Genomic DNA, 17,430 nt, shown 5'->3' with positions numbered 1-17,430 from the left:
CAGGGAGTCAGACAGGGTGGTCCCTCGAGCACTTCCCTTGGATTAAATAGGTGACATGTTCTCCACTGCACAGACTGTGATACCCTTGCACACCGGAGCACGTGCAGGTGTGTCAGGCTGTGGGATGCTGACAAGCTCACAACTGCTGCTCCAGGAACACTTCACTGAATGAAAATCATGGCTGCAAGGGTGGGAATGTGAGGGTTGGGAGCTGCATGTCTCAGCAGGGATCCTGCACCACTCCAGCTTCAGACAAGCAGAGAGCAGCCCCTCTGCAGCTGAAGCAGGACAAGGTTTTGATTCCCAGCTTTCACTCCCTCCCAGGGCAGCCCCAAGGGCTCTGGGCAGGGCTGGGACAATTTCACCACCAGAGACTTTACCAACACCACATTTCTGGTGCTCTCCAACCAACACCATCCAGCTGTGAGGAGAGGTGAAGCTCCTCTCCTCTCCACTCTGCAGTGTGGGAAGCATCCAGCACAGAGCTGGGGGCTGCAAGGGGAGGAAACAGCAGCTGCTCCTGCATGGGCTGGGAAGGGCACTCTGCCTTCATTCACCTTCCTGCAAAGACAAGGGCTCACAGAGACACTTCAATATAAAATTAGTAACAAGATGTAACACACTTATTTTTAACAATGTGACCTTCATCAAGCGCAGAACGTTTTTTGCTTAGTTTTTTTCCAAAATGAAATCCAAGTTAATAATGAAATGCCAGGAGATGTTAATTCTTTATTAACAAATAGATTTAGAAAGGCTTAGCAAGACAGGATTAATGGATTTGATGGTCAGAGAGGACTGCTATAATCTTCCAGTCTGACCTGCTGCAGAGCATAGGTCTGGATTCCCACAGCCCACCAATCTGGGCAGTTGCACAGGGGTTTATCTGTTAATCCATACCATGGAGACTCTGAAAAGTCAATGCATTCTGGTCCAAGGTCCAGTCTCCCTGTGAACACCACGTGCTCTTGCTCCCAGTTTCATTCTGACTTCCCCTTACAGCCCTTGGAGCTGTGTCAGCTGAAGCTCTTTAAATAGTATTTTTAAATATTGTGTTTCAAAGGATTAGAGACTCTTACTCATGACTGCTTGATTTTACAGTCTGAAAGTAATAATGGGCTTGATTATGAACTTAGTAACTCCCCAAACTATGTGGAATTAATGCAGGCCCACAAGGATTTCAAGTCTACATTTGGGTAACAAATGTAACAAAGTCCAAAAGCTGCACAAAGGTACAAACCCAGTAAATCCAGAGAGAGCACCTCAGCGGTCCCTGCTCCTCCAGGTCTGCTGTAGTGTGCAGACACTGAGCTACTCCACACGGAACAGTAAACCAGAGCCAGCTCTAAAGTGCCCGTGTTTTTCAGGAAAAAATGAGAAGGTGGATTACCAAGGCATGTCATATGTCTGCACTCAGCTCTGCACACTGCTTGTCTGAGATGTGGGTAGCTAAGGAATCTATGATGTCAAGGAGGAGGAGCTGACTGAGCGAGCGGAGATTTGGCAACTTGGAGACCTTCAAGGAAAACAAAACAGAAAAAAACAGGAAGAAATTAAAACCCTCCCCAAATCACAGCTCATGTATTCCCCTTTTACCCTAGGCACCCCATAGCAAGTCCAGCTGGGCACAGACAATGTGAGATCCCAGCTGTGGGGCTGGGCTGCAGGGAACAGACCTCCAGTCAGGGCTTAGAACCAAATTCAGGCTGCTGGGAGCGGAGAGGAGGAGGAATCTGCCCCCAGAGCTGCCCCTCTGTTGGTACTGACAGCCCCACTGCTACAGGACACTGACTGAGCACTCTCCTAAAAGCAATGCTGGGCACCAGCACAGCCTGAACTCTGAGATCTGTGGTTTAGAACTGAAAATGTGACTCAGGGCCTGATCCCTCTGCTCCTGTGCTCCTGAGGAACAGCTCAGTGTCCATGCTGGTTCTGCTGGCATTCTTCCTGCAGTCAAAGCAGGTCACTGGAGCACTTGCCAACGAAAACCTCCTCCACATCAGATAGAGGAGAATGAATCTACAGCAAACTTCATGCTTTGGGACTGTTCAGAAGCTCAACTGTTAGCAAAAAGGAGCCCTACACATTCCATCTTTCCCTTTAACCTCATGGTAAGGAGCCAGTAATCCCTCTGTCTGGAGGCATTAACACACCCCCAGCCTCCAGGCAGACTGTGCCCAAGGCCTTACCCCAAGTGACATTATCACCTGGCTCTAGGGAGCTGCACTGGGATAAAGAATAAAGATGTCCTGAGCAACCTTTGAAGGCCAGGAAGGAAATGGCTGAGGATGCTTTCAGAAAGAGCTCAGGATATGCTTGTAGCAATATCCCCAGTCTAAGGATCTGCCAGGACTGGGATGGAGAGAGACCCCCTTAGCACTGGTGGGATCCTGCCCCCACCCCAGGCATGCACTGCAGAACAGATCAGGGTGTCACTACAAACGTGTCACAACAGCAGGTTTATTAGGGGTTTTGTACAACACTGACACACACGAGCCTGAAAACACATTGCCCAAAGCAGTGAACCTCTGGCAAACAGCTCTTCAGTAATGCTCCTGCTGTGGGGAAAACTCCTTAACAGTCCAAACCCAGAGCAGCTTTAAGTAACTGGAGGAACAGGAGATCCAACAGCCAGGGGCCCAGCCTGCCTGAGCTCCGGTGACCCACCGGGCTTGTGCAGAGAACAAATCCCCCTCAGAGGCTGTGGCTGGCCCAGGAGCAGAGACTGTCCGTGCCCAGCCACACTGAGTCACCCAGCCCAGGCCAAGAATCACACACTGAGGCCTCTCAGGCCAAGGGAAAACATTGCATAATTGAGATTTCTCCGTGCACATCTGCTTGACAGTCTTCCAGACACGTTTTGATGAACACTGTTCTACCAGTCAAGAGTTGAAATAAAAAACATTTCCCCACATCCTGGTGAGGAAGTACAGCTGAGGAACGCCCTCCAGCTCCCACTGCTGCCTCCCAGTGTTGCAATATCCACTTCCCCCTGTACGTTCTGGGGAGAATCACACCTCTTTGTCTTCCTGTGGCCTCCACTGGGAAGTGATACTTCATACTGTGATATTTCAGCCCTCAGCAGCTGCAAGGCACTGACCCCAACCCCAGGGATTGTCCTGTACTCTGCAGTGGGACCATTCCCCATCCCTGCTGAACTAGGCTGCTCCACAGGACTCATGGGGTCAGAAGGAAACAGGCAGGATGAAGGCAGGGGCTGCAACCTCATGCTGTGGACTCTCTTCTGGGAGTGATTTCTGGATTCTGGCTCCACTCTCCATGCTTTTTATGCAATTTCAGTTATTTCTGAATGTAAAATGCGTCATGCTCCAGCAACTTTGGCATTTAATAAAGAGCCTGAACACCATACTGTCTTCTCTCCAGACACTAATGGGACACAGCAGTGCTCTTCTTCCCCAGGAGGATTGTGAGTTTAAATATACAAAGGAGAGCGAGCTACTTGAATATTAACTAGGGAATTATTATCAGTATGTGTGTAGCATCCAGAAATCCCAATTCCTATGATTTATCTACCAATTTCAGCAATGCTAATGACATGAGCAATGAACTGATGACATGCTGGGGAACTCTTATGGAGGGATCACATCTCAGATGAACAATTAAATGACAATATCCTTATTCTCTCAAAGGAGGACAGGAGTATCAGCACATCAGGCTCTTGACCTTTCCTGCCACTAATGCATAATCCCATCGAAACAGAACCACAGAGTTTTTAAGATTGGAAAGGACCTCTAAGACCATGGAGTCCAACTGTTGAACATGGAAATCACAGAGAGTCCAGCCAGGACCGGGTAATTTGTTTTAGAGCACATGACAATAAAACATGTATGATAGAGAATACTTCAAGGGAAGTATGAGGAGCACACTGGTAACTGCTAGTGAGGGAGAGATTTGTGCTCTCAACATACAACAAACTTACCCTGCTATACACACACCAACCCAACGAGGGCATGGCACTAAATTAACAGAACAACTGGAAATGGAAGCAGTTTTGGGTAACTTCTGCTTGGAAGGGCTTCACATTTCTAGACTAGCTTGTTCTAGTCTTTAATTTACTTTGGTGTGAGAAGTGTGCCTAGCAGTCCTGTCAGTGAGCATCAGTAACATGCAGCCAGCTCTCAGCTGTCTCACATGAGGAAGAATTAAACGTATTTCTATATGAACGTGTCTTTAACCAAGGCAGTGACAGAGGACAGCAGCTCTCAAAAGCCACAGAAAAGATGCAACCAACCTTGGTGAACTGGTGAACGATGATGTGCAGGCAGTGCCTCTTCATGTCCAGGGCCTGGGTCTTGTCAGCTGCCTCTAAAATCTAGAGCAGGAACAAAAATGTGATTTCTGTTCTGCACAGCTCAGATGCACAGTTCTGACCCAGAGCAGGTAACTCCTCTTAGCAATATCTCCATTTTGCATTACAAACCGAATCTTTTCTGAACTATTCAAAAATAAGCCTTGGATTTAAAATGTATGGAGTCCTCAAGAGCTAATCAGCAGTAATTGCTTCTGCTTGTGCTGCAGAGGTTCAGGCTGTCTGCCTGGTAGCTGGCATTGACTTTCTTACCACACAATATCTTTTGCTAGCTCAAACTCCACTGCCAGATCCTGTCAGCATCACTGATAAAACAAGACTAATGTCTGTCACCTGCAGACCATCATTTGCCATTTGCCCTGGAACAAATGTCTGCCAAAAAGGGTTTACAGTTGAGTGCTGAGCACGTGGTCATTTTAGAAAGACTTTTAGAAACACAGTTCTGTAATGGGGGATGGGAGCTCAGGAGGAGCCAGGTGAGCAGTACCTGCTGAACCCTGCAGCACAGGAACAGAAGAGACATAGTACCAGGTAAGGAACAATGCTGCTGAAGGCTGGGCTCCTACACATGTCTTCACACAGGGCCACTGCCACTGGAAGGGTCTGGGCAGTCCCAGAGACCTGGCACTGGAGGTACCCACTTGACCAGATCTCTTGGCTTTCCTCTGAGTGACTAACTCAAGTGCTTGGGGACAATTACCTGGAGCACATTCTCCACTGTGACATTCATTTCCAGGTTCTGCTTACAGTAGGCCTGGAGCCTGTTGTTGGAGAAGCCATAGTAGTAAGGTGCTGCAAAGAGGTATCTGTTCATCCCATTGAGGAATAAACCAGAAAGTGAAGGTGAGAGCACTGATGGCAAACAAATCCCTGTGAGGAATGGAAGTACAGAGCCTGCTGGTGCCCCCCTGACAGACCACCCTCTCTGTGCCATGTCTGTGCCAGGCAACCCAAAGCAAAAGGAAGGTGACCTGTTGGACATGCACTAAGACAGATCCTCCAATTCCTTTGAATCTAAGGATACAGGGAGTCCTCAGGAGGCATGTTCACTTCTCCATAATAGATGTATCTAAGCATGGACTCAAATGCTTGCTTGCTGGGAACCATTTCCCCTATAGAAATGTTCACTTGCCCATCTTCTGGCATGAAGGAACGAAACATGGCTTCAAAGTAACTGGAAAGAGAAATAAAACTGATATAACACATTCTGCAGACAGATGGTTTAACCCAGTATTGTTCAAAGGCTGCTATTCAGAACTGCAGCTTCCAAAGCAACACATTCCGGTGACATCCTGGGCAAAAACACTGCTCATTTATTTTTTCATGTATGTCTGCCAGTGAAAACTCCAAATATAATCCCCCTAATTACCATCAGAACTACCTGAAATTTGTCTGTTTCTTGAAAATTAGGACACATGGTGCTTTGCTTTTTCTCTAATTTGCATAAGATGCAGCAGAGAGCTTAAAGCATTATGAATTTCCTTGGTATCTACAGGCTGCCAATCATCAGGGCTGTTTTAAGAGCTGTGAAATGCTTCTGGTAAAATACCACTGTAACTAATACTGAATATTGTTACTGGGTTTGGAAAAATATTGTGATGGTACTTGAGATATAAATTTTATGTGAACACTTAACGTTTGGTGGAACATAAGATGCAGGTCCACAGAACACACAAGTGCAGGACAAATTCACTTCACCCACACCCTGAGGAGGGAGAACAGTCCCACCATCAGCAGGGCCCTTTCTCTGCAAAAAGCATGGGAACACTCTGGTCTCTGTCATGCACCATTTTTTATGTTTATTCATAACCATTATTAAATATCAGAAAGTGAGAAAGAAATTCAAGTTCCACATGATACAATACGAATTATTCAGTCAGAAGGCTCCTTCTGACCTCACTGGGCATCTGTTGCTTTCCACTTCACTGAAAAGCACTTTAAGTTTTCAATCCTTTTTCCCTTTCTGTGATTTTACAGATGCTTTGTCTTGCTGTGCAGCTTCTCACACACCCTCTGCAGGATCTCTGCAGTTCTAATTTCTTCCTATCTTTCCCTGCTGGGTATCAAATGGGAAAAAAAAAAATTTAATCACTACTGCTTGAAGGCTTATTACACTCATTGAGCAAAGCTGCATCTTAACACTTCATGCAGATTTAAGTTCCTCCCTGTCTTCTAAACCAAGCCAGCTGAGCACAGACTGTCCAACCCTGCAGGGTCCTTCATACACACTCTTGGTACAGTGTTAGGAACAGGGCTCACCTGGAGCGAGCTGCCAGGATGGCTTTGTGGGCTGGCCGTGGGTGCCCATCTAGGAGCAGGATGATATCACAGAATTCAGTCCCAGCTCCTTCCAGGTAAGCCTTCATGTCCTGAATTAAAGATGTTCCTGAAATTAAACATAATGAAATAAAGACATGATAGTTACAGGTGACCACGTATCATCAAATTAATACATGGTCAAGCCAGAGCTCCAGCCCCTCTTCCCTTTGGGACTCTCAGTGAGAATTTGAGTCAAGTCCTTCATAATCTTGGAGCAAAATGAGTTTCATCCTTCCCCACCACAGCTCATTCCCTACTGGCCCTCTGAGAACCAAACCTGTCAGCTCTGCTTTCTGCCACTGACAGCAAACTCCAGCTGTGGCCACCTCCCCAGAGATAGGAAAGCTGATTTTTCCCCTCCCTTTGCACTAATTCCAACCACAAGGCATATAAAATTTTGTGTCTTAATGAAAAATCTTTCCCAAATCAGCAACAAAGGCTTCTTTTTTCCAGGATTTTAATCAACCTTTGTAAATCCACAACTGAGAAACAGAGCACATCCAAGTCTGCTCCAAACTCAATCATATTTTCAAAGTTCATCTTTCAGTTTTTAATGTTTGGGTCACTCACACCATTCCAGTTCTGCATACAGAACTGGCTGTGCCACCTTCCCAGCCAGTGCACCTTGCCCCCCTGGGACAAATGCCAGCCAAAGCCTTTCCACTTGGCCTTCCAGGACTAGCTTCCTTCTCTTTCTCCTCTGTTCCCAATTATTTTTGTGCAGCGCTCCACACCAACACTGCCAATGCCTCTGAACTTTGTGGCCTTGGAAAATTTCATTATTACATTCCTTGTGATGTGTGTCAGGATGTTAAAATGTTGAGTAAGACTAGTCTCAAATCAGGCCTTGACAAATTCCACAATAAAACTGTAAATCACATCTTTCTCTTCTCCTCCCTATATCCTGTTCCTTTCACACATACACACAGAGAGAGCAGTGCCTTATTCACAAGATCTTCCTCCTTCCTCCTGCTCCTCCTTGGTGAACACCTTCAAGCAGGCTGTTACCCTGCTCAGCTCTGTCACCCTTCAGCCACTTAGAGTGACCATTCACTGCCTTTTTTTGATCATTCTTTACACCCTCCTGCTCCTTCTCTCACCTCTCTGAACAGGAACAGGACGGTTTATTGCAAGAACATGACTGCATTTCTCATGTACTTTGATGGGACACTATTCTGACGGAAACTCATTGGGAAAAGAACTGTTGTGCTCTGTCTCAGTCCAGGAGAAAGCCTGAGCAGTTATCCCAACTGGGAACTGGTGGGCTGCTTCCCAGACATCTCTCCAGGCTAAACAAACCATTAGCAAAGCAAAACCAGCACATGGAATTAGTCCATAAAGCAGGAAGGTTACCAATGTCGAGTGGCTGGTCAGAGTGCGTTCGGACAGGAGGCTGCTGCTTTCTCCGGACAATCTCCACAATGAGGGATGAAGAAAGATGTTCAAACTCCTTCATCATTATGACTTGATTAAAATGGGATTCCTTCACCACAAAGTTCAGGCAATGTTCCTTAAAAATACACCAATATTAATTAAGAAATGTATGGTTATTGTTTGAAGTCATCTTACAGCATACCATGAATGTTACATGTTACATATGCCATCTGCCATGCTTCCATTTGAACCTCCACATGGATCTTGCAGCTGGAATTATCCAACAGTGATATTCTTATCCTTCCTAAACGACTGTTTAGGCTCTTATTTGAACAGGAAATTCAGGACAATTCTAAGCATCTAGAAAAATTTGACTAGAAATATTAACAAGGAAGAGATTAACTGCCCATCGAGCCGTTCCAAAGCTTTCTAAAACAGGTATCTCAGGAGATACTGAAAACTTCACAGAGATAATGAAGATTGGTTGCTATCTCATAACTTTTAACATAATTAGACACCAGAAGTTAATTAAAAGGATGAAGAGATCTTAGCTCTTGACACTCTCCATCAAGGGTTCAAAGAGCTTACAGGATTCCTTGTGTGAGTTTTGCCTGAATCTTTTCCACAAACACAGCAAACAGTTCAATGAAAATCAGTGTCATGAAAAGGTGACAAATGAACCAGACCTAATGCTAAACAGTTAGAGACAAAAAAAGAGCACTTCATTCCCCAGTATGAACCAAGGCTTCCCCTCAAGACACTTTTACAAGCAATAAATGCAATCTGCACCAGCTCACTGTAAGGTGGATACAAGTTTACCCAACGATTCATTATTACTGTCTGTTTCTGCCAGTTTATTTCACCATTCCAATCCTGATCCAAAGGTATCAGGACTCACCTGTGAAACATTCTAAATCATGGCTGGGATGCCAGAAATAGCAGCTTTCCACAGAGGACTCACCATGAGGACTAATGAGCACCTGAGCAGAGAAGATGCCAGCTCAGGGTGATCCTGCCTGACTGGAACTGTGTGCAAGAGCCCCTGTTGCTCTGGAGGTAGCCAGGGAAAGTGGGGGCACCAGATCCACCAATGCCTGAGCTTCTGGGCAGCTGATGGCACCATGGTGCCATGCACCAAAGGCCATGCTGGCATTTGTACACTTGCTGCTGGCCCTGCTGCTTCTTCCTGGGGGCCTTTCCTCTCCCACATCCTGTGCACACAGTGCCTGAGGAAGTGCTGGTGCATACTGATTTCTCCAGCCTCACTGTGCTTGCAGCCACCAGCAATATGGTCACTGGTGTGCAGAGGCTGAACATCAGCAGCAGGTACTGCACAGTCCTGCTCTGCCTCTGGGACTGGGGGCAGGGGCTGCTCTCTGTATGTTCAGCAGAACTGGCTTTGTGCACTGCTCTGGGATCAGCATAGCCACCACCTCTTGGGCTGCAACCAGGGGTCAACTCTACCCTGACTGTCACCAAACACCCAAAAGCCTCTCACCCAGCACAGACAATCACTGGCACATTTTGTTTTTCAGTACAAAGGCCTGAGAACAGAGTTCAGTTTTCCCATCCAGAAAACGAAAGAACCTTTTTGTAGTGTCAGTATATATACACCACAGCAAGACCAGGAAATGCACTGGTTCTATCTTGCTGCAGCAAGAGTGAACTGATGAAGAACCAAAGTCACTCTGCCCTTGACATTCTACAAGGCAGATTCCCAAAAATATTGAGCACATATTGAAAAAAGCCTACATAATATCACAAGCCACTGCAGGACAACCTATGCTAAATATACTCAAGCAACTGTAATTAAAGGAATGATGAATTTGCAAAAGCTGATACCTTTGGCCAAATGTTAATTACATGTATTTTGTTTTTAAAAAAATTCCTGTCAGTTACTTTGTATGCAGAATGTGATTACCTTTAGCTGATCCAGCTGAAGCTTGTTAGCATTCTCACACACAATGAGCACGTTCTGCAGATCTACAGATGCTTCAATATACTGAAGGCAGAGCTGTTCCAGCCGAGAGAGCTTGAAGTTTAAGGCCAGTTTGTACACATCCATAATGAGTAACACATCCTGCACATGACCTGAAATTGCAAGAGGGAAAACTGCTGGAGAGCTCACAGAACAAATAGAGGAATCCTTCTAAAAGTATTTTGATATCAACCAGAGCAATCAGAATTGTAGAACAGGCAGTGACTGGATATTAAAGAGAAAAAAATTCCATTCCTGGTTAGATAAAATCTGAGTCAATACTAGAAGAGAAGGTTCAAATTTGAAGCAAGCAAAAGCCAATCCAAAGTATTTTTTAGACAAAGATTTTGTGACAATCTGGATCACAATTTTTTGAAACCCTCCAAAGAAAGTGACGTCTCTAAAATCCCTGACAAGCACCAGAGCTTGAGGCCAAATTTCTCATGGTGTCCAGCTGCCAGCAGCCCTGCTGGAGTCCTTGGCTTTTCCACAGCTCTCTGTTTCTAACAGACTCTTATGAAGGTGCTCTACTTCAGCCTGCACAGACACACAGCCGGTCTACAAGGGCTGAAGTGAAAGAGAGGGAGAGGGAACTCTTGTAGGCCACTGCAATGGGGCTACTGGGACACGAACTCGAGGAATATCGAGGAATCCCCCATGGCCTTTGCTTTCCTCACAGGAGATCTCTGCCCATCTGCTCTAACTGCTTTTTAATAGAGAAAAGCCCTCTCATGTGTCACGTGCCTTCCCTGTGTCTAATTGGAAAATCCCATTTGATGAGCTTGCCCAATTCCATTAGCTCAGCCTCTGGATGGCTCCCCAGGGTGCTGCTCTCTGAACTGAGAGGCACAACTAGGAATACAAATGGGCAGGGCAGGTCCCATGGAGGATCCCAGCAGAAGGAGGAGCACCAGGGAGAAGCTCTCATGGGCTGGGGAAGAGGGGCAGGCTGCCTGGGAAGTCTGTAACAATGGGAACAGCTCAGGGGGCCAAGTCTTCCCTTGGCCTGAGCCTGTCCCAAGGTGAGGGTACTGAGCATCAGTGAATGGCTGGGAGAGGGATATGGCAATGTCAGCAGAATCCAGGGAGCAGTTTCCTCATCCCCAATCAGTGGGATCATTCTCAGCCAGGCGTCCTCACAGGGAAAGCCTTGGCACAAGGCACACGTATTGCATTTTTCCTCAGAATCATCTTTGCAGAAAGAGACAAACTTGGGAATGAATCTGAAGCAAAGTTCAGTGCTAGGACAGCTGTACCTCACTGTGCCCCATGGCTGCAGCTTCCCCAGCCCCAGCAGCTGGAGTTCTTCGTTGTATCCAGACTCACTCCCATTGCCCCAGAACCCTCATCACTCACACAGCCAGCTCCTGGATTCCCTGTGTGGGAGCTGCAAGTTCTCTGGCTATTCTCCATCCACAAATGTTTTTAACTCAGAGAACTTCAATGAATGCATCAAACAGATTTTTTCTTTCTTGAGGCATTCCTTCAGATTGGATTTTTAACAGGTGATAAATACTGGCTTGCACACCTTTCTGTGTGGGCTCAGTTTAAAATGGATCAAAAGAATTGATCAGAAAAAAAGAAATAAGCCAAGCCAGGATAAGATACATGGTCCTTCTGAGCAGGATGCTGTGATGTTCAAAATACAATATTTTTGTTTGTTTGGGGTTTTTTACACCTTTTGGAATGATCAAGAACTTGTTCTTCCTTGATATTTGAAAATAATTGGGAGGAAAAAACCCATGGTTAGTATTCTCTGACAAATATCTGGTTTTTGTTTAATCTCAGGTTAGTAATTAAGCGCTCAGAACAGGACTGATCACCTGTAAATGATGGATCCTGCTATTTCCAAACATATTTTCCCCCCTCCCCTCCCTAGTGCCCTACCTTTGCGGGGATACTTTATCTTATCTGTGTACAGGAACTGCATGAGCACCTCAAAGGGCTGGGCCTCAGCCTCTCGGATGGGCACTTCCAGTAGTGGCTGCAGTCGGCACAGCTTGACATTCCCACCAATCCCGTCCTTCTGGCATGTGGTGTGTCCCTCCTCTTCAATGTCTTGCTTTGATTTCTAATGAAACAGAAAAAACACCCAAACATGGCTAAAGCCTGGGCCAGTTCACACAAGTTACCACCAAACCAGAGGATTCTTCTCCTTACTCCACATTTTTCAAGACCCAGGATCTCTTTTAGCTTCAGGATTATCTTCAAGATAACAAGGAATTCATATGTCTTAGACTTACTGTTCCATATCCTGGGACATACATGGATCAGAACACGAGTAAGCTCCTGGACACAGGCCAGAAGCAGGACACCAGAGCAAGGGAGGAATGAATTGCACTGAACTCACATTTCTGCCCACAGCAGAAACAACCCCACTCTGTGAAGGAGGGACAGGTGGGAGTAGGTTCTACAAACCCTGCCTGGCAAAGGCAGAGTACAAAGTACTGCACAGAAGTATTTTAAAGCACTCTGGTACTCCAAGTTTCACTTTGACAGCCTTTTCCCACAGCCTTTCCAGTGGCAAAACAATTAACTGGGGGGCAGTGAGGCATCCACATCTTACTGCAGATTGTGTGCTACCAGTTCCCCAAAAGCCATTAAATGTTTGCTGCTGAAGAGCTGGAAGTAGTCAAAATTAATAGACAATGATCAGAGGCACCAGACTTTCACCTCTAGAAGAAGTAAAAAAATAAACTGGTTAAGGGAACAGAGGCAGCTGAAACCCTCAGTATTGCTTTTCTTCCCTCTAATCTGTCTGATCTTGTGGGTCATCCCCATGACACAGCTTTTACCTCCCCCACAGGGAAGGGCACATACACCTCTCTGGGGCATTCCACAAGATTAGATCTCAGACAGCTATGAGAGCTTCCAAGAACCACATTGCCAAATCCAGATAACTGGATTAACTCTGGCTCCTCCACGATACACTCCTGATACACATCCAGTAGCCTTCATTAATACTAATGATCCTCTTTATTTTACTTGCTCAAGAGCACCTTAGCATCAGACACTGCTCCCATCCTCCAGCTGTCTCAGCAGATACTACTTTTCTCTTGACAACCTTATTCCCAAACCTGGGCAGAATGAGCCTTACCTAGCTACAAGGCTACTTTTCCAAAATACTCACCTGTTTCACCCTCTCCCTGGCTTGCATGATTTTCTTTTTCAGCCACTTGCAGCGAGCAGTGACGATCGCAGTGTGCCCTCGGACTCGCTCCTCCTTCTGCCAAAGGCAAAAATCACATTCAACTTTTATCACCAAATCACATGGTCATGGCAGATGGCAGAAGTCATAGAAACCTGGGCTTAACCCCAGGTTACAACACATTTCAAGTCAGTGTCAAAGGCAGCCTTACATCTGCTCTGCACACAGAGATGAAATTCAACACCTACTTCCCCAAAGGCTAATGGCAAACATCATTTGGGAAAGAGCATGTGTCACATTCACTGAGTGGAAGCTGCTGTGTCATGTATAGTGCTTTTTATCCTTACATCTGATTTTCTGTTTCATTTTCCCTTTTCAAAATAACAGTATGGGTTTTGCTATTGTTTGCCATAATTGATTTCACCCGTTGTTGAGGATCTGTTCTCTGAGCTTTGTAAAGCTTTTTCTAACTTTTTCTTTTTGCAAAAGGAATGCAGGTAAGTTCAAATTTCTCATGTTTATCTTCAGAAAATCTGCTCTCTGTTAAATTTTTAAACTGTTTTCATTACTAGAGAACCATTCCCCTGTATTGCTTTTTCTCATTCTCTTTTATTTCAGTAATTAAAAATGGCTCCTGAAATGATAATGGGTTTGCAAAACCCTCCACCTTCCTAGGAGGCAACTGGGACCTGGAAGTGCAGAGGTCATTGGTAAATTTTCGTATTGCAACTCTATATAACATGCTTTGATAAATTCAGGCTAAGTCAATGACTCACAGATCTTCTCAGTTTAAAAGCTTTTTCTCCATTGCAGCTTTAAAAATTTATCTGGATTAGTGAAATTTACTAAACCAGGCAGACAGTTCACCAGTGATTCATTCCCAGGGTTTCTGGCACAACCACTGCACAATTTGCTTTTTCCCAGCAAACACACCACACACACAGTGACACCCCCACTGGCATCTGCCCAATAAATTCTACTCACCTCTCCCAAAACAAACTCCAAGTCACTGAACTGTCTGTTTTCCCACAGCCTTCCATAGTCTTCATGGAGAGTGCATTTAGGGTAACAAGAAAACTAAAAAAATAAAACCCCACAGAAGACAGAATTAATTTCAGTGGCTACATAAACCTAAAATCTCAAATCATTCTGGAGCAGAGGAGCATGAGGTCAGATCTCCTCAGGGTCTGCAGCTTCCTCACAAGGGGCAGTGGAGGGACAGCTTCAATCTCTTCTTGCTGTGAGCAGGGACAGCACCCAGGGAAGGGCTGGAGCTGGGCCAGGGCAGGCTCAGGCTGGAGATCAGGGAAAGGTTCTTCCCCCTGAGGGTGCTGGCACTGCCCAGGCTCCCCAGGGAATGGGCACAGCCCCGAGGCTGCCAGAGCTCCAGGAGTGTTTGGACAAGGCTCTCAGGGATGCACAGGGTGGGATTTTGGGGTGTCAGTGAAAAGCCAGAGGTTGGACTTGATGATCCTTGTGGGATCCTTGTTCCAGCTCAGGGTATTCCTGATTCTATGATTCTGTCACCAAAAGCACCAAGGTTACATTTACTGTCACTGGATTTTCTTATTAACTCAGCCTCAGTGTAGCATGTAGAGTAGAATGTCACAGGCAAACCAAACACATGCAAGTTCTTCCCCCATGGTTAGGGTAAGGACAGATAACACAGTGTAACATGGAAGAATTGTGTCTCATCACAGCTTCCAGACACAAGGATTTGGAGGCTGGGAGTCTCACCTGCTCTCAGGACTTGTCTGAGGGTCCTATGCAATAAAAATAAACTTGAGTGTATGTTGAATTTAATCTAGTGTGAGTATCCTGAATTTAAAATTTTCAATTCCCATAGTCCTGTGGGATGGGAGAGCTGCATGGAGATAAAACCAAAATACAAAACACTGCCCCAGAGCCCTGAACAAGACAGCACATGAAGAGGAACAGCCAATTTTAATGAAATAACATAGCAAATCCCATCTGCTACACTTTCCAATGATTTGTCAAAGTTGTCATGATCTCTGTAGGATTTCAGAAGGCACTAGAGGGCTTGACCTTACCAAAATGTCTGTCCAAATAACATTTCTCTGAAGATTTTAAAGACACACATTGACCTTTGAAAGTTGAATCTGAAATACAGAGGTTGCCTGTAGGAAGGCCATGGACTAAAAGCCGTGGAACTCATGGTGAGCTAAACCAGACACTCCACAGAGAGGACTCATGTGGAACTGGTGTGGAGTGAGTATGCTTATCAGCAAATTACCTGGAATCTGTACATCTCTCCACTTCTGATGTTATTGTCCACTGTGCCACCAAAGATGTACATAGCATCCGAGATAACCGCTGCTGCATGGAAGAGTCTCCCACTGGGTAACTGGGGAAAGAAAATAGAGAATAAACAGAAAGAAAAGGACAAAAAAGGCAAGGTAATAAATAGAAGTCTATTCTTCTGCCAAGAAAAAGGGTCTACAACAGATCAGTGGTGAAAAGGGAAAATCACAGAATATCTGAATTGGAAGGAACACACAGGGATTGTCAAGTCCAACTCTTCAGTGACTGGCCTGTAAAGGGATCAAACCCACAAGCTTGGCATTATGAGCAGTGAGTGTGGACCAAACTGGTGCAGCCTGGAGTCACAGTCACACACAATCACACTCACACACACACAGAGTCACACTCACACACTCACACACACACACACACACAGTCACAGTCACACACACTCTCACACACACACAATCACATGCACACAGTCACACACACAGAGTCACACTCACACACACACACACACACAGAGTCACACTCACACACTCACTCACACACACACACACACACACACACACACTCACACTCACACACAGAGTCACAGTCACACACACAATCACACTCACACACACACAATCACACACTCACACACACTCACATCCTCAGATTGCCATTTGCTGTACCTCAGGATTGTTTCCTAGCGAGTCTACAACATATTGTCCAGTCACATTTGAACACCCATTGACTGCACCTTCTAATCAGAGTGGTACCTACACGGATCTATAGATCATGGCAGTTACAAGATGTATAATTTACAAAATTAAACCCAACATCATTTTCCACAGAAACCCCACACACACTTCTAGAAATAAGCAGATTCTGCAAATGTGATCAACATGCAAACCCAGTTTATTCAAAATGCTGTCAGGAATTTGAAAGGTGAATGATCATCTACCTCAGCAGGACTGAGCCCCAGGCCTGTGAGCACCCGCCTCCCCCACAGCTTGAAGGGCTGAGCCATCTGGCCAAGGCCTCAGGAATGTCCAATGCCCAACAGGAACCCAAGGCTGGAGCTGCTGGCAGAGCTGGCACCTCAGAGCCACAGCTCTGGTCTCCATCCTGCCAGCTCCACAGAAAGCAAAGCCCCCCCCACTGCAGCTATTTATAGGGCAGAGGGATCACACCATCCCTGCAACACATCCCACCTCAGAGCTGCAGCACTGGGTGATTCTTGAAGAGTCACTGCAAGCCAAAGCCACCGTGACCCTCCTGCAGAGGACAGACCAAAGCATTTTTACTCTTTTCTTCTGAGGCTACACAAAGGTGTGTGAACACATCAGCATATCTCACTGAATGCTCACAGAAAGGCTTGAAGTGCTGAGAGAAACTTCTTTATTTCCCCCTAGTCTGATCAGGCTTTTCATCTTCCAGGCAGTAAATCTCATTAAATCTTTGCCTACAAAATAGAAAGCCCTCTGGTATAAGAAATCTTTGCTTCTTGCACATATTTATAGACACCACTCAAGTAAAGTCAAACATGAAACAAGACTGTGTTTATCTAGAGAGGCAGATTTTCCAGGAAACCATGCTGACTGGCAGTTCCCATTCCCACCAATTCACCACGGTATCACACAACAGCCTCATTTAGCCTGTTACTCACCACACTTTCCATGACTTGTTCTTTTCCTCAAACTACGGTTTTTAAGGAGACAATCCCCCAGTCAGTAACTAGGACATGGGTGTTTTTCTCAGATGTTCAAACCACAGATTTACTCACCTAAAAAGGCACATTTGCCTGTGCCAGTTTAACAAACTCTCTGGATTCCTCTGGATAAACAAGATGCCTTCTGTATCCAGCATGTTTCATGGATATTTTATCAAGGAAACTTCAGAGTTGGTTCTAATAAATACTGTGATGGGTTATGGAATAACACTGATCTCTTAGTACATTCCTGCTTGGACTCAGTTCCATACCTCTCCAAAAGAGGATGAGATTACTGTCAATTATCATCTATTTTCTATGGCCTC

General features: G+C 45.5%; 1 protein-coding gene across 3 annotated transcripts in view; it reads right to left on the bottom strand.

The window, feature by feature from the left end:
* Nucleotides 1-709: 709 nt before the first annotated feature.
* Nucleotides 710-17,430, bottom strand: part of LZTR1 (leucine zipper like post translational regulator 1) — a 35,237-nt gene continuing 18,516 nt past the window's right edge. The window contains exons 10-20 of one of the 3 annotated variants that reach the window (XR_015279029.1): nt 15,401-15,511; nt 14,131-14,223; nt 13,129-13,224; nt 11,886-12,069; nt 9,942-10,111; nt 8,000-8,156; nt 6,587-6,713; nt 5,352-6,383; nt 5,028-5,133; nt 4,250-4,330; nt 710-1,513 (exon numbers count right to left, since the gene is read on the bottom strand). Coding sequence is in view for 2 of the 3 variants with exons in the window: in XM_086861985.1 (XP_086718111.1) it covers nt 2,785-3,051; nt 4,250-4,330; nt 5,028-5,133; nt 5,352-5,501; nt 6,587-6,713; nt 8,000-8,156; nt 9,942-10,111; nt 11,886-12,069; nt 13,129-13,224; nt 14,131-14,223; nt 15,401-15,511 (1,542 nt within the window). In the remaining variant the exon portion in view is untranslated. Of the gene's footprint in view, nt 1,514-2,671; nt 3,052-4,249; nt 4,331-5,027; nt 5,134-5,351; nt 6,384-6,586; nt 6,714-7,999; nt 8,157-9,941; nt 10,112-11,885; nt 12,070-13,128; nt 13,225-14,130; nt 14,224-15,400; nt 15,512-17,430 lie in introns of those variants that run through there. The other 2 variants (XM_023941884.2, XM_086861985.1) reach the window with 2 other exon arrangements.

The sequence above is a fragment of the Cyanistes caeruleus genome, chromosome 24 (genome assembly GCF_971803275.1).
Source record: "Cyanistes caeruleus chromosome 24, bCyaCae1.hap1.1, whole genome shotgun sequence".
NCBI classification, from domain to species: Eukaryota; Metazoa; Chordata; class Aves; order Passeriformes; family Paridae; genus Cyanistes; species Cyanistes caeruleus.
The sequence above is the reverse complement of the archived record's forward strand: the minus strand, read 5'-3'. Positions and strand labels throughout refer to the sequence as shown.